Source organism: Marmota monax, unplaced genomic scaffold (genome assembly GCF_021218885.2).
Source record: "Marmota monax isolate L192 unplaced genomic scaffold, Marmota_monax_Labrador192_F-V1.1 WCK01_AAM20220418_F8-fsc00021, whole genome shotgun sequence".
In the NCBI taxonomy this organism is placed as follows: Eukaryota; Metazoa; Chordata; class Mammalia; order Rodentia; family Sciuridae; genus Marmota; species Marmota monax.
In genome coordinates, this window is record NW_026695228.1 from 7,273,782 (window position 1) to 7,300,716 (window position 26,935).

Here is a 26,935-nt window from a genome sequence, read left to right on the forward strand (position 1 = left end):
TCCTCCTGCCTCAGCCTCTGTAGTTGCTAGGATTATAGGTAAAGGCTGCCACACCTGGCTTGGCCTATTGGTATCTTAAATTTTAAAAAATTTCTGTAGTTGGGCTGGGGATGTGGCTCAAGCGGTAGGGCGCTCACCTGGCATGCGTGCGGCCCGGGTTCGATCCTCAGCACCACATACAAACAAAGATGTTGTGTCCGTCAAAAAAAAAAAAAATTCTGTAGTTGTCAGCATTTAATCAGGAGAATTGACACCATCTGGATCTCCGGTTTCTCATCAAAGATCAGAAGGTCTGGCCACACCAAGACAAAGGTCTGAAAGGGTAATAATAGACCAGAATTATGCTTTGAGACATTCACTAGGCAGAATAAGTTCTTGTAATTGGCAATGCACCCCCACCCCCACCATATGGTCCACTTCACTTTTGACAGGACCTGCACAGGCCCCAAGATGGATTTACCTTTGCAACTTCTAGGTCAGAGAGTTTCAGTGCTGATTTGATGATAAACTCTATGATTGCTGTTATCAGACGGCTTATATGATACTCAAATTCTTTAGTCACCTGTCTCTTCAACTCTAGGCTGCCTGTTCCACTGCAGCTGTTGTTACAGCATATCTACTACCCAAAGCCAACTATCTGTGTTCTCTGGCTCCTCCGTATGCCTCTGGATTCACTGGAATGAAGCACCGTGTCTTCCACATGGCTGCCAATGAGTCTAAGGCAGTGCAGCCCAGAACAGCAGGCAAGTTAACTCTCATGGAGAAGTTCAGGGAAATGGAAGACCAGGGTGGGAAAAAGCCAGCAAATAAATTTCCTCTCCTCTGATTCACTGTTTCAATGGGCAGATTCTCCGTAGAGCCTGTACAGACATTCCATGTGGTCTAAAGAGTACACCTGCTAAGAAGCTGGCTGTCTATCTTTGAAGCTGTCATAAAGATGTAGCCTGCATGGTGATCTAACATCCGGCTCCATTGCTTCTCAGCCTTCGTTGCCTCATTTCTTCTTCTTCTTGCTCTCACTGTCATGCACTGTATCTTTAAAAAAAAAAAAAAAAAGAATGAATGTTTCCTTTTTATCACAAGATCTGCTTTCTAGGAGCTTAGATGAGATCCTTATTTATTGAACATGATGAAATTGCTCTGCAGCCAATCATTTCCCCTTCAGGGTACATGCTGCTTCATTTAATTATCTTTATTAGTCACACTAGAATGCAAATAACACTTTGCAGACAGAGAGAATTGATTAGCAAGTTCCCCCACTCCCTTACTGGGCCAGTAAACACAGGGCAACTACTCTTACAACCGAGCTACATCCCCAACCCTATTTATTATTTATATATTTATTGGTACCAGGAAGTGAACTCAGCAGGTGCTCAGCCACTGAGTCTGTTTGCTTGTAGGACTGAATTTTTTCCTTTTCATTGGACATTTCTTTGTGTGTCTGTTTGACTTAGGGCATCGGCCTTTTCATATTCTCCACACACGAAGGATCTCAAGTGCCAAGCAGGATGGCCACCGTGGAGTCACAGGGCAAGAGGCTCCAGGAAGCCATGTAAACATGGCTCAGCTCTTTCCCCACTTCAGAACTCTTTTTAGATGTCACTTCATGTCTTCCCCTTTACCATCCCATTCACCTGTTTTTTCTTCAAATCACTATAGCAATCTTCTTCCTTTCTCTCTCCCTCCCTCAATCTCTTTCTTCCCTGTCTCGCCCCCCCCCCTTTTCCTTCCTTTCTTTGTAGTACTGGGGATTGAACATGATGGTACCCTATCATTGAGCTACAAACATCCCCAGCCCTTTTAAAACTCTTTAGAGACAGGGTCTTGATAAGTTGCTGATGCTGACCTTGAATTGGTAATCCTTCTGCCTCAGCTTCCTGAGTAGCTGGAATTAGAGGCATCTGCTACTGTGCCCAGTGCAAATTTTTCTCCTTTTTAAAAATATATATTTTTTAGTTGTAGTTGGACACGATACCTTTATTTTTGTTTATTTATTTATTTGGCATGGAACTCAGGGGCACTTGACCACTGAGCCACATCCCCTGCCCTATTTTGTATTTTATTTAGAGACAGGGTCTCACTGAGTTGCTTAGCTCCTTGCCTTTGCTGAGGCTGGCTTTGAATTCATGATCCTCCTGTCTCAGCCTCTGGGACCACTGGGATTACAGGCATGAACAACCGCACCAGGCTCATTTTATTTATTTTTATGTAGTGCTGAGGATTGAACCCAGTGCCTCACCCATGCTAGGTCAGCACTCTACCTCTGAGTCACAACCCCAGCCCCCAATTTTTCTTTTCCCAAATATTATTTTTAAAATAATATCAAGGGCTGGGGTCGTAGCTCAGCAGCAGAGCGCTTGCCTAGCATGTGTAAGGCACTGGGTTTGATCCTCAGCACCACATAAAAATAGACAAATAAAATAAAGGCATTCTGTCCATCTACAGCTACAAAAATTAAAAAAAAATAAAAAATAATAATATTAACATATAAAATATGAGGGCTGGGGTTGTAGCTCAGTGGTAGAGCACTTGCCTAACATTCATGAGGCACTGGGTTTGATTCTCAGTGCTGAATATATATGAATAAATAAAAAAATAAAGGTGCATCAACAACTAAAAAATTTTTAAAAAATTATAAGATATAAAATAATATTCACAAAATATATAAAAATAATGATGCAGTGAGCATCCTTATACTCGCTCCCCATCCCCTCACCTGAGTCTGAACTTCTCCCAATAGCATGTCTTTCCTTTTCCCAACTGGATAGAAAACCAGCATCCAAAGTTTCTGTTTATTACAGTAGGAGTGGTAGCTTAAGACAGAGAACTTGCACAGTAAGTGTAAGGCCCTGGGTTTAAACTCTAGTCTTGCAAATAAACACATACAATTTCTGTTTATCATTTCTTTTTTCCTTAGAAAGGAAAAATACAAAAAAAGGGCTGAGGATGTGGCCATGTGTTATTTATATTTCTAAATACATATTGTGTTCTTTTGCATATTTTAAACTTTAAACAATTGGAACCATCCTCTATGCCCCCAGATTGAATTGTTATGTATAGCTGTCGTTCTTTCACTTCTCACTGCTTTAAATATTCTCCTAGATGCATACACACTTTTTAAAAAAAATTCTGTATATGAACAAAGTTTCTGCTATTGAGAACAATGTTGCTGAATTTATCACAAATACTTGTCAATTACAAAATAAAAAATGAAGTGGAAAAAGTGGACAACATCTTAACAAAGTGACCTCCCAAAGAAGAAGCTTTTATAAAAAAACAAAATTGCCTGTTTTCTTAATAGACTTTATTTCTTGTTATTTATTTATTTATTGGTACCAAGGATTGAACCCAGGGACACTTAACCACTAAGCCACATCCGCAGCCCTTTTTTGTATTTTATTTAGAGATCGGGTCTTGCCAAGTTGCTGAGGCTGGCTTTGAATTCACTGTCCTCTTGCCTCAGCCTCCCTAGCTGTTGGGATTACAGGTGTGTGCCACCGTGCCCAGGCAGACTCTTTCTTTAGAGCTGTTTTAGTTTCACAGTAAAACTGAGGAAAACGACAGAGATCTTATAGAACCCCTGTGTCCAGACAGGAACAATCAACCCCTCTATCAGTGATCAGAGTGGTGCATGTATTACAATTAATGTATCCTGTGTTGACACAGCATTAGCACCCAAAGTCTACAGTTTTACATTGTAACCCACTCTTGGTGTTGTATATTCTATGGGTTTTTACAAATATATGCCATGTGTGTACCAGTATAGTATCATACAGAATAGTTTCATTGCTCCCCAAATCTTCTGTGCTCTGCTTTTTCATCTCTTTCTTTATGTAGCCCCAGCAGCCACCGATCCTTTTACTATATTCCCAATTTTGCCTTTTCCAGAATGTCGTATATTGGATTCATACCACATGCAGCCTTTTTACATTGGCTCCTTTCACTTAGCAATATGCATTCATTGCCATGTCTCTTCATGGCTCAATAGCTCATTTCCATTTTGCATTCTCACCAACAATGAATGAAGAGTACCTGTTGCTCTACATCCTGGTTAGCATTTGAAGCTGCCAGTGTGGTGGATTTAGGCCATTATAATAAATGTGTAGTGGTATCTCATGTCTGGTTTTGCCTGCATTCTTCAAAAAAATGCCTGTGGCATGACAAGAAAAGCTAAGGAACCAGCATAGATTAGGGGATGTGAAACAGAGGTGACAATTAGATGACACCATGGTCCTGGACTGCATCTTGTCCAGGGGGAAAAGTGCTAGAAAAGGCATTATTGGGACAGTTGACAAAACTGGAATAGCAAATATAGATTAGATGTTGAGTTTTCTGATTTATCTTTCCAACTTTTTCCCTCCCAGTGCTGGGGATCAAACCCACAGCATTGTACAGGTTAGGTAGATGTTTCTCACTGAGCTAAACCCCCAACTCCCCGATTGTGAATCTTAGTGAATGGTGTATAAGAGTTTGTTTTTGTATTTTGTCGTTGTTCTATTCTTACTGTGAATTATTTCTAAACTAGTTTTATTATTATTATTATTTTGGGAACTGGGGCAACACTTGGGCACTTGTCTAGCATGCTCAAGGTCCTGGATTTGATCTGCACACACACACAAAAAAACCCAGATTTTTTAAAAGTGCTGCTTTTAACATTCCTCTCATATCTTTCCATGCACTCGCAAAAGTTTCTCAAAATTATATTCTGAAAAGTGGAGTGGCAGTCATAAGGCGTGCACATCTTTAACTTGACTAGCTACACAGCTTACAAAGTGCTTTGTCATCCTTCCTAATTTTATATATGCATCCTCTCTAAAACTGAGGTCGATGGCAGCACTCTTCAAAGTATAGTCCGCAAAACCTTAGCATCAGCCTCACCGGGATGCTCGTTAGAAATGCAAATCCTCAGCTCCCCCCCCTCCCCAGAATTGCTGAATCAAAATTCTGGGAGCGCGGCCCAAGAATCTGTGTTTTCACAAGTCTTTCAAGTGATTATACAAGTTTAAGTATCAGTCATCTATGATGCTGTAGGGCCGCATCTGGCTTGCCGACAGCAACCTCCAAAAAATGAACCGCAGAGCGCGGGAACCTACACTGGGAATGCGCCAGAACCAGGGAGCTGAGCACCTTCCCTAAAGCACCCTTTCCACGCGGTAGCTGTCGCCCGGATCCCCAGGAGAAGTGGGGAGTGGCGGCCGGACGGGGCGGGCCGGCGGCCTGGGTCCCCGCCTCCCAAGATTCGGCCTGCTGCGTTGCGCGGTCCTCCTCCTTCCTTTCCTTCTTTCTCCCTTCTTTCCTTCCTTTCTTCCTTCCGCCGGGTGCCATGGAGCCAGGGCGCCGGGCGGCCGCGGCGCTGCTGGCGCTTCTGTGCGCAGGCTGTGCGTGTCGCACCGGGCGCGCCCAATACGAACGCTACAGTTTCCGCAGCTTCCCGCGCGACGAGCTAATGCCACTCGAGTCGGCCTACCGGCACGCGCTGGACCAGTACAGCGGCGAGCACTGGGCTGAGAGCGTGGGCTACCTGGAGATCAGCCTGCGGCTACACCGCCTGCTGCGCGACAGCGAGGCCTTCTGCCACCGCAACTGCAGCTCGGTGCCCCAGCCGGAGCCCGCCGCCGGCCTCGCCCGCTACCCAGAGCTGCGCCTGTTCGGGGGCCTGCTGCGCCGCGCGCACTGCCTCAAGCGCTGCAAGCAAGGCCTGCCGGCATTCCGCCAGTCGCAGCCCAGCCGCGAAGTACTGGCGGACTTCCAGCGCCGAGAACCCTACAAGTTTCTGCAGTTCGCCTACTTCAAGGCAAGTCCGCCCCGCCCCGAGGCTCGGCCCCGCCCCACGGCTCGAGCCCCGCCCCCAGGCTCGGGCCCCGCCCCTCACCCTGGGCCACGTTCCACCGCGGGTTCCTGACCCCGCTCTCACCCACTCAGTGGTGCCACGGGTCGCCTCCAAATCCTGCCCTTCCTTCTTTTTAAGGAGATGAAAATACCTTTCCTGAAGCGTTTTTCTAAAGTAGAGGGTACCAAAGACGTAGAACAGTGTTTGGCACCCAACAAAAATGCCTGATGAATGTTACCTATTATTTGAGGACAGACTTTTCTGTATATACCATTTAAGTGGACTTTTTTAAATGGAGTTAGAACTTGCTCTAGTAAAGCGGAAGGTGACCCGAGGAGTTAGCAAGTGTCTCTTAATAGGAGGAATTGAGACCAGGGTGGGGCAACGACTCTGGGAGGACACATCTCTGCTTAGAGGTGTTTGCGTGGTGATTCATCAGGGCTGACCCCTGGGCTTGCTCTCTCATCTAAAATTTAACACAGCTCACTGCCTCCTTTTTATGGCTGCTTAAATTCGGTCTGTGATTGCTGGCTAAAAATAGTCACAAATTGCAATTCTCTGTCCTTTGAGTCCTTACTCTGGGGACCCACCAAGTTTTAAGAATGGACTGAATTTCAGGTTACTGGATAGTGCAACTTGGTAGGACCTCATAAGGTTTGGCCAAGAGGGCACCCCGTTTTTTTTTTCTGCTTGAAAAAGATTTTTAGGGGGATATATCGCATTTATTCTAATGACTATAAAAACAGCTTCAGGGCATATCCCAGACACCAGAGGTATAGGTGTTTTTTGCTTTGTTTTTGAGTCTTTGGATTATAAATTCTGTTTTTTATATTTCCACTGAGACAGAGCCACATATATGTTGCATTCATATGTGCAGTAACATAATACCCCCCCCCCCAAAAAAAAAAAAGCTTAGTTGTAGTTTTATATAAAGTATCAGTTTTGTGAATGTTTTCCTGAAAATAAAAAACAGTTTTAAAATAGAAGGGGAGGGCATGAATTTAATAAAATTCCATAGTGTTGAAAGTGACAGCTGGTTCACACTATTTTTTGTTTTTTGGTACTAGGGATTGAACCCAGGGGCGCTTAACAACTGAGCTACATCCCCAGCCCTTTTTATTTTTTTATTTTGAGACAGGGCCTTCCTAATTTGTTGAGGCTGGCCCTGAATTTGAGATCCTCCTGCCTTAACCTCTCAAGTCTCTGGAATTATATATGTACTTCACCATGCCTGGCATCACATGACTTTTTTTAAGCTAAAAAAAGATTTTCTACTTATTTTTTGTATAGCTTTTTAGCAGATACAGTCTGAACCAAATTTAAATCACACAATCGATGTGAAAACATTTTTTTTTAACCTGGAGAATAGTAGAAACTATGACTTCTTTTTTTTTTTTAAATATTTATTCTTAAGCTTTAGGTGGACACAATATCTTTATTTTACATTTATGTGGTGCTGAGGACCGAACCCAGTGCCTCGTGCCTGCTAGGTGAACACTCTACCATTGATCCACAACCCCAGCCCGCTATGACTTCTTATACAAATGAACTTTGGGGGGGAGTTGTACTGGGGATTGAACCCAGGGACACTTAACCACTGAGCCACATCCCAGCCCTTTTCTGTATTTAATTTAGAGACAGGGTCACACTGAGTTGCTTAGGGGCCTCACTAAATTGCTGAAGCTGGCTTTGAACTTGTGACCCTCCTGCCTCAGCCTCCTGAGTTGCTGGGATTACAGGCCTGTGTCACCATACCCACTAATATACAGATAAACTTGAAGAAGTGATAGTGAGAAGCAGAAGAGAGCATTTAGTGTTACATGAATGTAAGGCATGGGTTTTCTCCATCATGGTAGCCTGCAGAGCTTAGGAAGTTTGTAACATCTCTTCAAAACCCCTTGAGATCCTCCTGCCTTAACCATCACTTAAAAGTTAGTTAAGTACTATGTGTCTTAGCACTGTAAGATTTCTTGTTGGTCAGAGAAAGTTAAGAATTTTATTAATAAACATGAATGTTTACTCCATTTGTTTCAACTGAAGATATAACTCAAAAAATGATTTTTTTGGTAGAGATGTTGATTATTTTTTTCCTTCAACGATATTTACATTCTTGAACTTTTGATTTTTTATTTTTGTACCAGGGATTGAACCCAGGGTCGCTTAACCATTGAGCCACATCCCCAGCCCTTTTTTATGTTTTATTTTAAGACAAGGTCTTACTGAGACTTTAGGGGCTCGATAAGTTGCTGAAGTTGGTCTCAAACTTGCAATCCTCCTGCCTCAGCCTCCCCAGCTGCTGGGATTAATAGGCACGTGCCACTGTAACCAGCATATTCTTGAACTCTTTATGGCTGGGGAAAAAAAAAGATTGGTGACAAGCACACACACTCCACCTGTCACCTGAAGGCTGGCAGTAGATGGTGCTGCCTGCTGGGGAAGACTTGGGTCAATGCGACTGTGCTGTTCTGATTCATAGGTCTGTTTTGGCAATTAAGGACAAATGCCCAAGTTGAACATGGAAGTGAGGCTAATGGATTCAGGCTGTTGGAATGAGGTGATGTGGCTTGGATGTGTGATTTTGTAGGAAAAAGGCCATGCTGTTTACCCTCCAACTACGATCGGTTTCATGTGACCAGTCTACTTTAGGTCCCTGTCACTATCTGGAAGTTCTCTCCATGGCTGCCAAGATGTGTCTTCATGTCCCAGCTGGCAGAGCCTGAGTCAATGTAAATAAAACTACCCTTTTCTCTTCGGGAGGAGATTCCATTTTGCAAAAGTCAGATCCTAGGTCAGGAACCTTAAAAAGCCCACTCCATGCCCTTTTCTGAGGGCTCTTTGGAGAATGAGACTCTAATTTCATTGGCAAATGCTTTTAAAAGGCTGCATTCAGCTCCCTTCCTTTCTTTCTGGCTGATGAACTAGGTTTTTTTCTGGCTGGGTATAGAGGGTAGAGAACTTTCTGTCTGTGACACTCTTTCACAAGCATTTCCATTAGCTACAGGCTGCTATTCACTGATATTCCCCAAATATCAGCATTGACATTTGGGAGCCTGTCATTGTCTCCAGCCACTGCTTCTCCAACGCAGCAACTGGCCTTATCTCAAAAATGACTTGGCTCTGGACTGGGGTTGTGGCTCAGCAGTAAGAGTGCTCACCTAGCAAGTGTGAGGCCCTGGGTTTGATCCTCAGCACCACATATTAATAAATGAAATAAAGGTATTGTGTCCACCTACAACTAAAAAAGAAAAAAAAAACATTAAAAAAAATGACTGGGCTCCAATTAGGGAGCAGTATGGTACAGATGTGTGCCACCCTATGATTCTCAGATATCCCTTATTTCCTTTCTCCAAATCTAACCCTCCAATTTCTGCTTCTGAGTGTCACTCTGGATTTGCTGAAAGAGACTCTACTTGCATGCATGGTGACAACCCTGACTCCTACCAGGTTGAGCCATGATTCCAACAATGTGGGGGGCCCCCTCGTTGTTCATCATGCATCCCCACAGGGAGGTATCTGCCTCCCTGACTGCCTTCCTGCTTAAAATTCCTCCACAGCACACCTGTTCTTATGTACCTTTCTGGGCACCACCGTTGACCAGGGTGCTAGCCCTGAATTTTCAGTGCCCTGGACCTTTCGGCTCCTAAACTTTTTTTCCCAGCTTGGGGATTTCCTTTCTTTCTTTTCTCCCTGTCAGTCAAGCTTTTTTCTGAAGCTTCCTCCTCTATTTCCTCCTTTCTTCAAACCTGCTAGATTCTCTGAACCGCACAAGTTGCTTGTCATATGGATTATTTCTGCCTTCTGACCAGACACCTACTCTGTCCTGAGTCAGGGAAACTCAGAGCTAGCTGGTTGCTGCTTCATTTGTTTATTTTTTTGCAATGCTGGGATTGAACCCAGGGCCTTACACATGCCAGGCAAGCACTCTTCCACTGAGCTATACCCGCTGGCCTCTGCTTCAAAGAGAAGAGAGCTGGGCAAAGTGGCACATCCTATAGACCCAGCAACTCGAGAGACCCAGGCAGGAGACGTGAGTTTGAGGCTAACCTCAGCAACTAGCGAGACTCTCAGCAACTTAGCAAGACCCTGTCTCAAAATTTAAAAATTTATAAAAGGGCTGGGGATGGAGTTCAAGGGTAAAGCACCCTTGCGTTCAATCCCCAGTGCCAAAAATAAATAAGTAAATAAATAAATAAATAAAACTTTTAATAAATAAATAAAATAAAACAAGAGAGAGAGAATAAGGAACATATGAATTAATTTTATGAAAATGTCCTATAGCCATAACGTCATTATGTTCAAATCCTGGATACTTACTATGTCCTTCCTTGTCCCAGGAACTGTACCAGGGCCCAGGAATATAGACGTGAGTGGCACACAGCTGTGTCCTCCAAGGATTGAAGGGGAGAGGGGAGATGGACGCATTAGCTGAGAATATGGGAAGGTGTGAAAAGTGGGAATAACACAAGAGAGAGGCTCTTAATTGAGGTTGCTGAGAGAAAGGGAGAACTTATTCAGGTGTATTGTTTATAAAGGCAGGGATTGCTTATTGTTAAAGATCCACTTCCTAGAAAGGGTTCCTGCCTATAGGAGTGTCTCTACAGATTTTTCCCCAGTGATTGGATGAGTCAGTGAGGAGGTATTTGGGATCACTTGAGAATAGAAGCAGAAGGTTCTGTGTGAAGTGGGGAAAAACATTAATATATTTTTCAAGGTTCCAGCGGAAAAGATGTGGTACAGACATACTGAGTAATTTTTTTTTTTTTAATTTTTTTTATTGGTTGTTCAAAACATTATAAAGCTCTTGACATATCATATTTCATACATTAGATTCAAGTTGGTCATACTGAGTAATTTGAAGGATGTTTACTACAGTGGTTACTTACAAAGGTGGGTGTGGCATGTGGGGAACCCACAAGGGACATTGTGTCCTCAGGTCTAGTACTAGTAGGGCATGCCCAAGCCTCAGTCAAAGGGGTAAGGGAGAGAGCAATTACCGGAACCTGAAAGGAAAGATTGTATGGAGAGGGCCATCTTGAGAGAATATGTAACCTTCAGTTAAGAGACATTGCAGCCCGAGCCTCCTGTTGGGCTCTTCATGGGTGAGCCTCTTTGGAAGTGAGAGGGCAAGGAAGGGAGTCTTGGAAAAGCCCACACAGGCCAGCCTCCAGGGACACAGACAGGGTGGAGATGGCCCAGCGCAGATGGGAAAGGCACTGTAAGGCCATCCAAATGGGGGGGACAAACACTTATCCAGATTGGCTGGATGAGATTCTGGGGGGCCCTGGAAGTCACTGAGCCCTTATCTGGAGACACTGTTTAGTACCAAAGTCACTAAAGGACTGTTACTGAAAACAAGTTCCTATTTTACAAAACTCCCTGCTAGGCATGCATACATTCAGCAGCCTCATCTTTCTTCTTTGTACTTAGGCAAATAATCTCCCGAAGGCCATTGCAGCAGCTCACACCTTTCTCCTGAAGCATCCTGATGACGAAATGATGAAGAGAAACATGGCGTATTACAAGAGCCTGCCTGGTGCCGAAGACTACATCAAAGACTTGGAAACCAAGTCCTATGAGGTATATTCAGATTTTTGTAGCGGTTAGTGCAATGTGAATTGTTTAAGAAGTGTATCTCAGTAAACAGCTGTTGACATCCAAGCAATTTCTAGTGTTGTTTTTTTTTTTTCCCCACTTTTTTTGGTACCAGGAATTGAACCCAGGGGTGCTTAACCACTAAGATACATCCCCAACCCTTTTTTATTTTTTATTTTGAGACAGGGTCTCACTTCATTGCTTAGGTCCTCACTAAGTTGCTGAGGCTGGCTTTGGATTTACCATCCTACACTTCACGGGGCTGGGGATATAGCTCAGTTGGCAGAGTGCTCGTCTCTCATGCATAAGGCCCTGGGTTCAGTCCCCAACACTACACAGACACACACAAAAATCCTTCTGCTTCAGCCTCCAGAGCTGCTGGATTATAGGCATGTGCCACCATGCCTGGCTCTAGTGATTTTTCGGGTGACATTTGATGAACATTATGATAATAGAAATTTTGGCTTTCTAGCTGAAAATTGATCCATTTAAAATGAGTTTTTACTTTACCTGATTTTAAAGCTATCTTTCCTTTAAATTATTCATTTTTGAAATTTGATCATTTGATCATTCAGTTTTAAGATGGTAAAGACGTATTTTGGAAATCACCACCAAATGACCAGGAACAGCCAGAATAGAAACATGCACCTCAAGAAGAGAGCTGCAGCCAGGTGTGGTGGTACATTTCTGTAATCCCAGCAGCTCTGGAGGCTGAGGCAGGAGGATCATGTGTTCAAAGCCAGCCTCAGCAATTTAGTGAGGCCCTAACCAACTCAGTGGGACCCTGTCTCTAAATAACATACAAAAAGGGCTGGGGATGGCTAAGTGCCCCTGAGTTCAAGCCCCAGTACCAAAAAAAAAAAAAAAAAGAAAGAAAAGAAAAATACACCTCACATTTTGATGAAACTAGGAGACATATTTTACACACACACACCATATGTATTAAGGTGAAAATTAAAGTAAAGAGGAGTTGACAAATGAGGGGATACTTAAATCTATGCATCTGCAAAAAGTTCTGATGATAATTAATCATAACAATAATAAGAATCTCTTTTGAGCACTAATTATGGCCAGGGTCTGTCACTTAGGTATCATCAGCCAGAGCACCAGGGAAGGTTAGGACAAGGTTGAAAACAGGGATGTATTGAAAGGAGGAGCCGGCCACAGGTTTCCAGTAGTATGATTAGACTACAAGCTCACTTTTTACTGATGGGGGACCTTTTAGTTTTCCAGGGAAGACTTTGCCAGCCTTCTACAGGGCTGGTGGGGAGCCCACGCTTGTCTGCAGCCCCTGAGAGGCAGTCTGTGGATAGCAGCAGGGGTCTCCCAGCTGAGTCAGAAATTTTAGTCCCATGCATTCAGCTCAACCTCTGCTGTGCCTGGTCCCTGACTCTTCAGCCTTTCTGGGCAGAGTCTCTAGAATCAACTACTAGTCTGTAGTGAAGAGTGGCTTTGGGGGAATGTGGTACTGGGAGGGAACTAGGCTCCAGCAGTCTGCACAGGCTTTCAGTTCTGCTTGCAGTTCTGTGTCTTCCCTGCCTTTCCTGGTTTCTGGTGCCTGCAAATGCCAACAGGGTAAGTAGCTCACTTCCCCCCCAGACCCTCCCCTATGATCATTTGCCTTTCTTCTTTCCAAAAGTTGTTGAAACCTCTTGTCTGCTGCTTGCCCCTTTCCTATTCTTCCTTAAGAAGGCCATGCCTTCATGCATTCCTCATTGTTGTGTTCACTGGATTTGGGGTGCAGAGCTGAGCTCACCATGGAAGAGTGCTTACCTGGAAGTCAGCTGGTTCTTTTGGTCCCTGGTTGGAGCCCTGCTGGCTGTGGCTGGGCTGCCTCCTGCATGCTCAGGATCTTCCTGACTACTGGCTTTCCTTCTTGCTGCTGCTGCTGCCACGCTGCTTCTGGAAAGCTACTGCCTGGAGTTGCTGCTCATTTACCCAGTCTTCAGAAGGCTCCTGTTCTCTGTTCTCAGGCAGTTCTCTGCTTGTCTCATTTCCAGGGAATTCTGCCTGCCTAGCGGGCTCCAGGAGATCCATCCTTTCTGCTTGAGGCCTGAAGGTTGGGGAAAAGTGCAGGTCAAAAGTGGCTTTCATAGGTCCCCATCCAGGAGCTGCTGAAAATAAAGTCCACGTGGAGCATCCCAGGCTTGCTGCAAGGCCTGTCTTGGCTTCTCCAAGTCAGCAGGCTTTCATTTCTATCCAGGATCTCTACTTATTTCTTGGAGACCAAGCTGCTGTCTCAGTCCTAATTATTTATTTATTTATTTTTATTTGGTCCAATCATCAATCAGCAGAAAGTCAGTCAAGTCTCCACTCTCGGGCACCTGGTTATCTTCCCAATAGCTGGTGCTGATGCACACTGCTCCTGCCTTCTTTATTGTTGGAGGAACAGGGTATCAGGCACCTGCTCTCAAACTTGTATTTTCTCCTTTCAGTTTCTCAACTCAGCTTAATTGAGGTTTCATTTATTTACAATATATTTACTAATTCAATGAGTTTTGAATTACAATTCAATGAGTATATAATTCAATGAGTTTTGACAAATATATGCAGTCTTATAACTACCACTGTGATCATAATGTGGAATATTGCCATCACCCTAACAAGCTCCCTGCTGTTTCTCAGGAGTCAGGACTTTGCCCCAGCCCCAGACTCCTGGCAACTGCAGATCTGATTTGTCACTTTTCCCCTTGTTTTTTTTTTTTTGTACAGGGAATTGAACCCAGGGGCACTTAACCACTGAGACACATAACCACCCCTTTTTAAAAATTTTATTTAGAGACAGGTGTCACTGAGTTGCTTAGAGCCTCACTAAGTTGCTGAGGCTAGCTTCGAACTTGTGATCCTCCTGCCTCAGCCTCCTGAGCTGCTGGGGATTGCAGGTATTCACTACCTTACCCTTTGATTTGAATTTGATTTTATTATCAAACACCTGTTTCTTTTTGAATTAAACTGTATGAGAAGTGTACCTATAATGAACAGTGTAGGGAAATCTAGATATAAAGTGAGTCACCGATTGGTTTATGAATCCAATCATTGTTAAGGATGGGGTGGCTTCTTTAGGACTAATGAGAGCAGAGCTTGGTGATGGTCACCATTCTTTTGGAGGGGTCATGCCTCTCTCCCTTCCTGCCTGGGAGCAAACTTCATGGCTTTTCTTGCTTTTCAGAGTCTGTTCATCCGAGCTGTGCGGGCCTACAATGGTGAGAACTGGAGGACGTCCATCACAGACATGGAGCTGGCCCTTCCTGATTTCTTCAAAGCTTTTTATGAATGCCTCGCAGCCTGCGAGGGCTCCCGGGAGATCAAGGACTTCAAAGATTTCTACCTTTCCATAGCAGGTTGGTGGTGGGTTGCATCCTGGTGTTAACTGGGACCATCCCCCTTGTGGATCTGTCTTCTCAGATGTCTACCCTCTGTCCACATGCCTTCTGAGTGTCTTGAGCTGCCTTTGAGGAACTTTTGAGCTTAAATATTAATGAGTATATGGGAGAAGTTAACAGTTACCTAGATAAGCCTTCAACTTGGTAAAAGAGCTGATAGACTGCTGTATCAGCCCTGCTTGATTACAGATTCCCCAAGGCTTTTGGAAAGATAAAAATAGGTCCTAGGGCAACTCAGTAACAACTTCCATTACTAAGATAACTTGGATGATGGCCATCTTCCAACTGTTACAGAGGTATCGTGAAGAGTATAATAAACATGACTAAGAACATTTTGAAAATTTCTGACTATAAAACAAGCTATGCTTCTTCTTCTTTTTTTTTCTTTAAGATTTTTTAATATGGACACAATATCTTTATTTATTTTATTTATTTTTATGTGGTGCTGAGGATTGAACCCAGCGCCTCACATGTGTGAGGCAAGCACTCTACCACTGAGCCATAACCCCAGCCTCCCAAGCTATGCTTCTTATAGGATGTTCAGAAAACATAAGAAGAATGAAGAAGGAGGGCTGGGGTTGTGGTTCAGCAGTAGAGCTCTCGCCTAGTGCATGTGAGGCCCTGGGTTCCAGCCTCAGCACCACATATAATAAATAAAATAAAGGTATTATGTTCATCTACAACTAAAAAAAAAATTTAAAAAATATTTTTAAAAAATGAAGAAGGAAAGAAAACCACCCCATAGATAGCTCAGATTTCTCTGGAGGGCCCAGACATTTGCTCTTCGCCTTCATTGGGCAGTGTTACTCCAGTACATGAGAGGAATGGCCAAGAGAGGAGTTCCCAAAATGGACTGAGGACCCTGAACCTAGAACTGTGCCTTACAAAAAGGGTAAAGAAGTCTGGACCATACCATAGATAAAAAAGAGTATTGTATCTCTGTACAGTGCTCCTTAAATAAGTCTCGGAGTGGGCTGAGTGCTGTGTCTCCCTCTGCAGAGTCACTGAGCATGTTAATGGTTAACGGCTCTTCAGAGATCCTGCAGAATGGAAGCTCTTTCAAAGAGAGGTTTGTTTTCTTTAAGTCATGTTTTGTTCATAAATCTCTTTTTTCTATAAAATACTCCCCCCCCCTTAAGTAACCCCTTTTATTATAGAAAAATTGAAAAAAAATTTTTTTGATACCTGTAAAAAAATAGAAGAGTACAATGAATCCCTGGTAACCATGATCCAGCTTCATAGCTATCAACTCATGGCCATTTGGAGTTTTATCTACTTCTCTTCTCTCAGGCTATTTAGTTATTTGTTTTAATATTTATTTTTTAGTTGTAGTAGGGCACAATACCTTTATTGTTTACTTTTATGTGGTGCTGAGGATCAAACCCAGGGCCTTGCATGTGCTAGGCAAGTGCTCTACCCCTGAGCCACAACCCCAGCCCTCTCTCAGGTTATTTTGAAGCAAATTCCAGATGCTGTGTCACTTCATGTGTAATATTTCAGTATATACCTCTAAAAAATAAGGACTCTTTTTTTTTTAACATAGCCACTACACTATTACACCTAAAAGAATTTTAACAATAGTTACTTAATCTCACCATCAACTATTCAGTGTCCATATCACCAAAAAACATCATCAATAATTTACTATTCATTTGTTTGAATCAGGATCCAAATAAGGTCCGCATGTTGTGATAGATTCTAGTTTTAAAATCTTTTGATTATGGTAAAATACATATAATATGAAATTTACCATTCTAGCCACCTTTAAATAAACAGTCCAGTGACCTAAAGTATGTTCACATCATTGTGCAACTGTTACTGTCATTTGTATCTAGAACTTCCTCATCCTTCCAAACAGAAACTCTGTCCCTGTTAATAAATACCTCCCGCCTTCCTCCTCCCCACCCATCCCCTGGCAGCCACCTTCTTTATTTCTTTATGCATTTGATTACTCTGGCTATCTCATGTAAGTGGAATCATGCTGTATCTGCACTTTTGTGATTGACTTATTTTACTGAGTATAATGTCTTCAAGGTTCATCTGTACTGTAGCAAATTCATTCTGTTTTTTTTTTTTGTGTGTGTGTGTGTGTGTGGTACTGAGTTTGAGCCACCATGCCTGGCTACTTTGTTACCTTTTAAGTCTCTCTTAATCTATAGTTTCTTCTCTTTTTTTCCGCCTTGCTATTGAAACAACTGAATTATTTCTCCTATGGAGATTCTTACTGTGTAGAGTGTATTGATTGTATCTCCATGATCCACTATGCTCTATATTTCTTATTTTTTTTTAATATTTATTTTTTAGGTGTAATTGGACACAATGCCTTTATTTATTTATTTATTTTTATGTGGTGCTAAGGATCAAACCCAGGGCCTCACACATGCCAGACGAGCACTCTACCACTGAGCCACAATCCCAGCCCTCTATATTTCTTATAAATTGGTACTTGTATGTAGACACTTGGTCAGGTCCAATTTTAATCTTCTTTTTCTTTTTTTAAATGGGAGTTGGGAAAACAAGACTCTTTTACAACAGTACATAGTGTCTGCTGTGTCTCTCTTACCTATATTTGATACACAGCAGTCCCCTTTATTCGTGGTTTCTATGGTTTTAGTTACCTGCTGTCAACCATAGTAAAAAAAAAAAAATACACACACACACACACACTCACACATATGTTTTGGTACCAGGGATTGAACCCAGGAGTGCTTAACCATTGAGCTGTATCTCCAGCCCTTTTTTATATTTTATTTATAGATAAGGTCTTGCTGAGTTGCTTAGGACCCTGCTAAGTTGCTGACACTGATCTTGAACTCATGATTCTTTTGTCTCAGCCTCCCAAGCCTCTGGGATTACAAGCATGACCCACTGTGCCTGACACAGTCTGAAAATATTAAGTGGAAAATTCCAGAAATAAATAGTGAATAAGTTTTGAGTAGTGTTATAAAATCTGTCACCATCCAGCTCCATTACTCCTGGGACATGAATCGTTCCTTTTCTTTTCTTTTTTTTTTTTTTTTAAACTTTAAACTTTTTTTTTTTTAAGAGAGAGAGAGAGAGAGAGAGAGAGAATGAGAATTTTAATATTTATTTTTTAGTTTTCGGTGGACAGAACATCTTTGTTTGTATGTGGTGCTGAGGATCGAACCTGGGCCGCACGCATGCCAGGCAAGCATGCTACCACTTGAGCCACATCCCCAGCCCTAATCATTCCTTTTCTAGCATATCCACACTGTATACCCTACCTGCCAGCAGTCACTTAGAAGCTGTCCTGCTTAGCAGATGTATGCCACCTTAGTACAGTGCTTGTGCTCACATGGCTTTCGTGTGGTGTCACATCACAAAACCTCTGTCATCTGCCTCACTTCTCATCACATCAGCGTGGTACCACCTCACATCAGCACAAGGATGAGTTCAGCTCAGGAAACTATTTTGAGTGTGAGAGACCACATTATCATTACTTCTATTACAGTATATTGTTATAATTCTTCTATTTCATGTTTCCTTATGGTTAATGTTACTGTGCCTAATTTATAAATTAAACTTTATTATATGCATGTATACCAGAAAACAGATTTTTTTTATGGTTTGGTATTAAAACATAATATATATATAGGGTTTAGCAGTTTCAGACATGCATGGGAAAGGGGTCCCAGAATGTGGCCCCCCAAGAATAAGGGGAAACAGCTAAGCCTAGATTATACTTGTAAGCAATTTAAAACCTGTGAAGAAGTTGCAAAAGTAGTACTAGATACTTTTATGTTCTCACCCAGATTTACCAATTTTTAAAATTAATTATGTCCTGCTAACTTTATCACTCCGTCCAGCTGCATTGTGTGTGTAATTATTTTTCCTTCAGAACCATTTAAAGTAGATTGGAGATATCTTGACTTTTTACCCATAATGCTTCATTATATTTCCTAAGGACAAAAACTTAATGTGTATATTCACAGTAATTAAATTCAGGAACTTTAATTTAGGTACCTTTGTTCAATCTACCATCCATATTCTAATTTTGACGGTTGTCCCAATCTTGTCCTTTCTGTCACATTTTCTTCCTTGGTATGGGACTCAGTCCAGAATTATATTTCCTATTTAATTTTTTTTTGTAGTTGTAGATGGATACAATAACTTAATTTTATTTATTTATTTGTACGTGGTGCTGAGGATCGAACCCTGGGCTCACACATGCTAGGCAAGCACTCTACCACTGAGCTACAACCCCAGCCTTATATTTCCTATTTAGTTGTGCTGTTTCTTTAGTGTTCTTTAATCTGTAACAGGTCCTTACCCTTCCTTTGTCTTTGTATGCCAGTGAAATTTTAAGGTATTTAGACCAGTTACTTTATAAATATTACTCAATTTGGGTTTCTGTCCTGTAATTCACAATTTCCTCCAGGATGTGCTTTTTTGATTGGGTCACTGTAGAAGTAACCTTCCTAGGATATCACATTCAGACATGTATGCTGTCTGCTTACTCTTTTATTGGTGATATCTGTTTGGTTAAGGTGTTTTCTAGTCTCTCTACAATTTAGTTAGCATTTTCTTTTTTGAAGTTATTTATTAACAACAAGACTGTAATAGCTTACTATTCATCAACTTTTGGGTTGTCCAATCATTTGCTGTTACATATTACATTGAAATGGATAACTGAAGTTTTTTTTTTTCTTTTTTGCTAAGTACAGAGATATGTTTTCAAAGTCTACAGAACTGGGTTAATAGTTCTGTAAACTATTTAGTATTTTAAGGTATCATTTTGCATTCCTACCAGTGATATATGAGAGGCTTTTTCTCTAGTCTTGCCAATAAAAATATATGCAAACATCCTGAGGTCTTTTCCTTCTTGTTGTGTAAAAGAGATAAAAGGGGGGATGCAGGATCACCTGGGAGTTACTAGGGACCAGGCCTGAAGAAATATTTAGTAGTTGTTGCTATCCACATTTCATTGGCTACAACTAGTCATATGGTCCCATTCTAACTGCAAGGGAGGCTGGGAAATGTAGTTTTTGACATCTTTCTATGTTGTTGTATGTTTTATATATATGTTATATGTGTTGTTTGCCTTATTCTCTTGAAGGTTATATAGATTCTGTGGTTTAGATGTACTGGAACTTATCGACTGGCATTTAGGTTGCTTCTAAGTTTGCTGTTGTTATTTCAGGGAAGTAGAGTGCCAAGTTAGAAGGATATGTATATTTTAACATTTGGTAAACTTTGCAAAATTTGTCTTCCAAAACAAATTTCTGTTTGTTCCAGTTTTGCTTCCACCAATAGAATATAAGTGTAAGTTTTACCATTATTTCCCTAACATTGGTGCTAATAAATTTTTTAAATTTTGCCTATTATTATTATTATTATTATTATTATTTTGCCTTGCTGGAGATCAAACCCAGGACCTTGTTTTTGTTTATTTATTTATTTATTTGTTTGTTTGTTTTATGTGGTGCCAGAGATTGAACTCAGTACCTCATGCATGGTAGGCAAGTGCTTTACCGCTGAGCCACAACCCAGGCCCTCCAAACCCAGGGTCTTATGTTAGGCAAGTGTTTTATCAGTAAGCCACATCCCTAGCCCCCAGTTTAAATCATTTTTTTCTTCTTCTCCTTGTACTGGTGATTGAACCCAGGGCCTTGTGCATGCCGGGCAAGTGCTCTACTACAGAGCTACATTCCTATCCCTTTTTATTTTTTATTTTGAGACAGGGTCTCACTAAGTTGTCCACTCTGGCCTCAATCTCGTGATCCTCCTGCCTCAACCTCTCCAGTAGCTAGGATTACAGTCTCTGCGCTAGATTGTATTTCTTTTTTTTCTTTTTTTCTTTTTTTTTTTTTTTTGTGGCACTGAGGATTGAACCCAGACCCTTGTGCATGTGAGGCAAGCACTTTACCAAGTAAACTGTTTCCCTAGTCCCAGGCTATATTTCTTAATTACAAAAGAGGTATAGCAACTCTTCACAATGTTTATTCACTATTTTTCTAATTTCTTTTCTGTTAACATACTTTGGCCATTTTTATAGAGGGTGTTTGTCATTTTTTAATAGTTATTTTTTAGTTGTTGTTGGACACAATACCTTTATTTTATTTATTTACTTTATGTGGTGCTGAGGATCAAACCCAGGGCCTTGCACATGCTAGGCAAACGTTCTACCGCGAAGCCATAACTCCAGCCCCTCATTTTTTTTAAATTGATCTTAAGGAGTTTTGTATATTAAATATTTTAGCCTCTTATTGTAAATGTTACAAATATTTTTTTCTTATATTTTTCTCATTTTCATGGAAGGCAGAAGTTGTGTATTAAGAAAATAATGGGGCTGGGGACACAGCTCAGTGGTAGAGCACTTACCTAGCATATGCAAAGCCCTGGGTTTGATCCCCAGCACTGAAGGGAAGAAAGGAAGGATGGTAAAGAGAAAGGAAGAAGAGAAGTGAGCAATGCATGTGCTGCTCTGAAAATTTGTGGATTTTTTTTTTTTTCAGATCATTACATAGAAGTTCTGGAATGCAAAATACAGTGTGAAGAGAGCCTCACCCCAGTTATAGGAGGCTATCCGGTGGAGAAATTTGTTGCAACCATGTATCATTATTTGCAGTTTGCTTATTATAAGTGTAAGTAACTTTCTATGGGATCTTGGGCAAGGTATTTAATCCTCAAAGACTCAGTTTCCTCAGTTTAATCCTCCTAAGACTCAGCTTCCCTGTCAGCAGAATAGAGGTGACAGCCTTTACCTGTGGTTGCTGAGAGTTCATCAGCCACCTTGACAACTTTGGTGACATGCTGTGTAGGAAGAGGTAGCATGGCTTCATGTTTTAGGCACAGACCCTGAAACCACATTGCCTGGGTTTGAACTTCAACTTTTTAATTTACTGACTTCTCTATGCTTCCGTTTCTTCATCAGTAAAGCAGCAGTAATAGTACTCACCTCTCAGGATCATCTTGAGGATCAAGTGAGCTAATGGATGCTAAATGCGGAGGGTGATCAGTCACACACTGGCACTCAGCCAACTCTACCCTGCAAGGGTTCATTTTCTCTATTGTCATTTCCCTTTCTCCCCAAAATCAGCTCTACTTTTCACACTGTGAGAGCCTCATTCCACCTGGTCTTCCCTGGACCTGAAATTGGAGTGTGTCAATGAGAACATTCCAAGTGGACAAAGGGGAGAAAAGGTCACTCAGAGTGAGACTCAGAGCCTGTCCTTTGAGCCTTCGCCTCTGCTCCCCACCACTGTGCCAAGTGCCACTTGTTTGAGCAGGGTGAACCTTGGTAATTTGGTTATAAGCACTGGAGGATTATCGTGGACAGATGCAGTAGGAACAGTTCTGTTCTAGTGGAGAAGTAGCAGGGTCCAGAGTGGCAGGATTCTGGCTGGAATAGATGCCTCCCGTCATGCTGTTCTCAATCAGGATAGGCAGGTCTTAGGGATGCCCCAGGGAAGAGTGAGAGAGGACCTTAGCTTCTGTGGCTTTCGTTTCCTTGTGGAGCTATTGTGTTCTTTGTTGTATCCTTCTTACTGCATTCCCACATTCCTTAGAACACATTGAAATCTTTGCCTGTTGAAGATTAAAGATTTGCAGTGCAGTTCCAGGGTCTGTGCCTAAAGCATGAAGCCATGCTACCTCTTCCTGTATGTGTGTGTGTGTATGTGTGTGTGTGTGTGTGTGTGTGTGTATATATATATATATATATATTGCACATAATATATACCTGTATGTTACATAACAGTCCATTGGATTTCCATGGCCTTTTCTGAGTACACAAAGCTAGAGTATTAGGCGTTTAGAGTATTGTAGACATATCCTGGCTCTGGCAGCTCAAAATCTCCCTACATGTCAAAAACTGTGGCAAACACTTGTAAACACTGGTAGACCAAAACCTCCAGCTTTGCATTTGCTCCCTCAAAGTATTTGTTTTCTGGAGTTATAAAGAGTATACATAAAACTCACTGCCTTGAAGAGGCCTGCTGAGATTGGCCTCAAACTTGCAATCCTTCTGCTTCAGCCTCCCCGATCATCGGTACCAACCTGACCTCACTAAGTTTTTTAAGGGCAAGTGTTGTTCCTTACGTTTGAACCCTTTAGTGGCCCTGCAGGCCTTGTGAATAATAAGTGCCCTAAGCTTGGGTTTGAAGTTGTCATTACAAGAAATAACCTCTGGGTGGCACAATTTATTCATATCCAAGCTCAGGTCACACCTACCAACCAAAGCATTGGCAGAAATGTTCTTCCTCAGTTTTAAATTGGAGTGGAATGTGACAGAATGAATACCCTGGGTCTTCTGTATCATTATATCTTCCCGTTTGCCCCACTCCCAAGGTAAATTCTAACCCTTCAGATCCTTTGTTGAAAGTGTTGAAAGCTAAATACAGAAGCAGAGGTGGGAACCCCAGTCCTACGAGGCAGCAGGACCCAATGACTTTAAATCTCTTCTATCTCTGAGGATCCACCGTTGTTCATCTTCCAAATCTGGTTTAGTTGTAGGGGCCCACCTGTATCTGGAGATTATAGACCCAGGAACTGGGTCTTCTTGCTGAGCCACTTATCTGCTTTGAGCCTAGGACAGTCCAGGGTATGGGACCCCGCCTTCTTTGGCTGGTGCCAGGGGCCTGAGACCAGCCCATGTCCCCAGAGCCTGAAGTGTTGGGCAGGACTGCCATGGCATCTGCCTACCAAGGAATCTGGCCTCCAGGCTGCATGGAGTCCTTACCTGTGACCTTCCACCTTGATTGCAGTCAGTCACAGGCTTTCCAGAGCAGGAGCTGCAAAGAAGGGGCTCATTCATGACCCTAGGAAGGAGAGCTAGAGCTGGGGGTAACTGGGGGGAGGTTGCAGACATGGCTTGCTGATTTGCTCATCGTCTTCTTTCCCGGATCCAGTGAGTGACCTGAAGAATGCAGCCCCCTGTGCGGTCAGCTATCTTCTCTTTGACCAGAATGACAAGGTCATGCAGCAGAACCTGGTGTACTACCAGTTCCACAGGGACAAGTGGGGCCTCTCGGACGAGCATTTCCAGCCCAGACCAGTGAGTGCCCTGCAGCCAGGCCCTGACTTTTCCTTTCCTTCTCTTCAGCCTGAATTTCAGAAGACTTAAGAGAAAGAGTTCTTTCAGGAACAAACTGGTTTCTGTTGTGTTTTGGTCTTAACATTTTATTGCTTTATTCTGGTTTCTGAATCTGTAAACATGACATATGTCAAATGTTAACAGAAATATTTTACTTAGAAAGTGAGATTCTCTCAAAATCTCACACCTTCACTTTATCCCAAACTTTATAATAAGGCTACACATTTACACGTATATACAGCCTGTATTTTTTTAAAAAATAGGATCCTGCTTCACACACTGTTTTGCATGAAGACTTTTCTAGGCCATACCCACAGACTCACTTACTAATATTTTTCAATAGCACCAGGGTAGGTTCTCTTGTGAACAGACTATCATTTAATTTCCTTAATGGACAAACTCAAAGTTTTGCATGTTTTGTTAAGGACTCCATTAATTATGTGTGATTTTCGAGAGCTCTTTTCTGGTTTATCTTTGGGATGAAGACCATTGGGATTTTTATATGCTGTCCTGGGTTGTCATAAATACATCTTCCTTCACCTCTCATTCTCCCACTACTACACACATGCTCACAAACTCCTCTCCTTTACCCAAGGTGGCTATTTAAAAAAAAAAAAATTGAAATGTATTTCATATACTATAGACTTCACCTTCTTCAAGTGTATAATTCAGTGGCTGTTGCTGTACTCACAGAGTTCTCCAAACATTGCCACTCTGTCCTTTTAAACATTCTCATCCCCCCAGAAAGAAAGCCCATACCCGTTGCCTCCTCTTCCTCCCATTCCTGACATGGAAAGGTGGGTCCTATAAGCTGTTCTCTGTTTGTCTGAACAGGAAGCAGTTCAGTTCTTTAATGTGACTACCCTCCAGAAAGAGCTGTATGACTTTGCTAAGGAAAATATAATGGATGATGATGAGGTAAGTTTTCATGCTTAGCACATGTCTGGCTGAGAGAAAATATTACTCACGCCTTTGCTAAAGTCACTGCAAGGCTGGGGCGTCCCTGAAATAAGAAACAGAAGGGGACCTTGAGAAAGACAGTTGCTGTGGGTGTTTTAATGAAAGGCAGAACGCTGGCATGGAGGAGCCCGGCTTTCTAGGAAACCCAGGCTGCAGTGCCACGTTTCCCGAAGGTGCCATGTGTGGAGTGACGCTCCAGGAATCTGCAGCAGTCACCCAGCCAGCCATCATCTTTTAACTTTATAAAGACACAGTGAATTTTCAATGGCTCAGCACTCTGAAAATACTTCAACTCCCCTTTCCAATTTTTCTATCAGAGTGTTATCTTTTTTTTTTTTTTTGGTAAATGATGTCCTTGCTGTAAGCATTTTAAGTTTGATTAAGTCTTAAGTCTCTTAGCCAACTCCTTTTTTGACTAGTCTAAACTGGTTGTGGACTAGCCATTTAGTGGAGGGGCAGTGAAGCCACAGAAAAGCCATCGTTAGGAGTATTATTTAGAGAGATGGGTTTGGAACAAATTGAAAACCGCTTTCTAGAAAAGCTGAGAACCTACCATGTTGGAGCTGGAAGAACCCTAAGACCCTGTTCTGGTCTGACCCTTCACATTATAGGTGAGGAGTCTGGGAGACCAAAAGTTCTGTGACCTGTGAGGCTAGACCCAGAGGCCCAGCCTCCAGGATGCTCTCTCACCTAAAACTTTCCTGGTTTTAGGTGAAACACCTCCAAACAAGACATCATCAGGGAATCTTCTGTGCTCAGACTTGTGTAGGACAGATCCGTCACTAGCATGAAGGAACTGAGCCTCAATTCTTTTTTTATGAAGCAGAAGTAATAATATCCCCCTCCCAGGGTTGTAAGTGGAAGCACTTTGTAAGCCAGGATGTGATGTGAGGGTCTAAGCCTTGGGTTGGGTTGAAGCAGAGACTGAGGGGTCACAGGAATGCTTTGGGGCCAGTCTCCAAAGGCAGTTATGCTGGCCAGATACCAATAATGTTGGCTACTGTGGTTTGGGAGATGTGGTCTGGTGGTTGAGGCTGAAAGGGAGGGAAGCCCAGAGGACTTTACAGAGGGTGGCTGAACTGTCCATTTCACAGAGGCTGGCTGTGGGGTGGGAAAGAGAGTGCTTGGCATGGAGTTCACATGGAATGGGAGCTGAGATACCTTCCGCAGGGTCCATCCTCTGGACCCCAGGCCAGTGGAGAAGACCTGCTTTGGCCCAAGCAGCCAGCCAGCAGTGGCTTCTTGCAAACAGTTCTGCCCACCAGCACTTTTTTTTCAGGTAAATCACACAGGTGTCCTTTTGTCTCTTACAGGGAGAGGTTGTGGAATATGTGGATGACCTCTTGGACCTGGAGGAGACTGACTAGTCCCGGGCAACCAAAGAGACTTCCTTACGAAGTTCAGGAAACAGATTCTTTGTCCTCCTTTTCCCAAAAGCCCAGATTTTTGATACCTCAAAGCCTTCCCTTTACAAAGTAAAAGGGAAGCCCCCATCTCTTTCACTACATCTAACCAGGGTGAGCCTGTCTTCTGTATTCACACCTATCTTCCTTATGTTCACACCTCTCTTTCCATATTCCTACCTGCCTTCCCTGCATTCACACCTGTTTTCCTCATGTTCACACCTGTCCTTCTTCACACCTGTCTTCCCCATGTTCACACGTCTTCCCTTCTTCACACCTGTCTTTTCCTCTTCACACCTGTCTTACCCATGTTCACACCTGTCTCCCCTGAATTTGCATCTGTTTTCTCTGTGTTCATACATGCCTTTCTTACTTTTGGCTGGAAGGGCAGTTTTCCATGGTTTGTCCCCCCCACCCGCCAAAAAATCAGTATTATTTTTTAAATAAGAAAAACACTCTTAAAAGATGATAATTGTGTAAATTCCTTTTGGTCCCTTTGCTCTTCCAGATTTTAATCTCTTCTTCTACCCAGGAAAAAAATGGAAGTAGGCAAAGGCTAAATTTCTCCAAACCTCCTGATGGTCTTTATTTGATCTAACCTGTACCACTTCTTGCACCTATTGAAAAACAAGTTGGGTGAATATGCAGAATACAGAAATATGGGTTTTCCCCAACACTTTTCAATCTCCAAAAATCTTATAAGGATCAGCCA

General features: G+C 42.4%; 1 protein-coding gene across 1 annotated transcript; it reads left to right on the top strand.

Annotated features, from left to right (window-relative positions):
- Positions 1-5,230: 5,230 nt before the first annotated feature.
- Crtap (cartilage associated protein) lies at positions 5,231-26,695 on the top strand. The gene is made up of 7 exons (XM_046437300.2): positions 5,231-5,794; positions 11,258-11,407; positions 14,592-14,763; positions 21,282-21,410; positions 23,676-23,821; positions 24,695-24,778; positions 26,134-26,695. The coding sequence occupies exons 1-7, from the start codon at positions 5,324-5,326 to the stop codon at positions 26,185-26,187; spliced, it is 1,206 nt and encodes a 401-aa protein (XP_046293256.1). The 5' UTR covers positions 5,231-5,323; the 3' UTR covers positions 26,188-26,695.
- The last annotated feature ends 240 nt before the right edge of the window (positions 26,696-26,935 follow it).

Coding starts and splice junctions, on each gene's coding strand:
- Crtap (XM_046437300.2), top strand. CDS start 5,324: ATGGAGCCAGGGCGCCGGGCGGCCGCGGCGCTGCTGGCGCTTCTGTGC. Junction 11,408..14,591: donor TGGAAACCAAGTCCTATGAG/GTATATTCAGAT, acceptor CTTGCTTTTCAG/AGTCTGTTCATCCGAGCTGT. Junction 14,764..21,281: donor TTTCTACCTTTCCATAGCAG/GTTGGTGGTGGG, acceptor TTTTTTTTTCAG/ATCATTACATAGAAGTTCTG.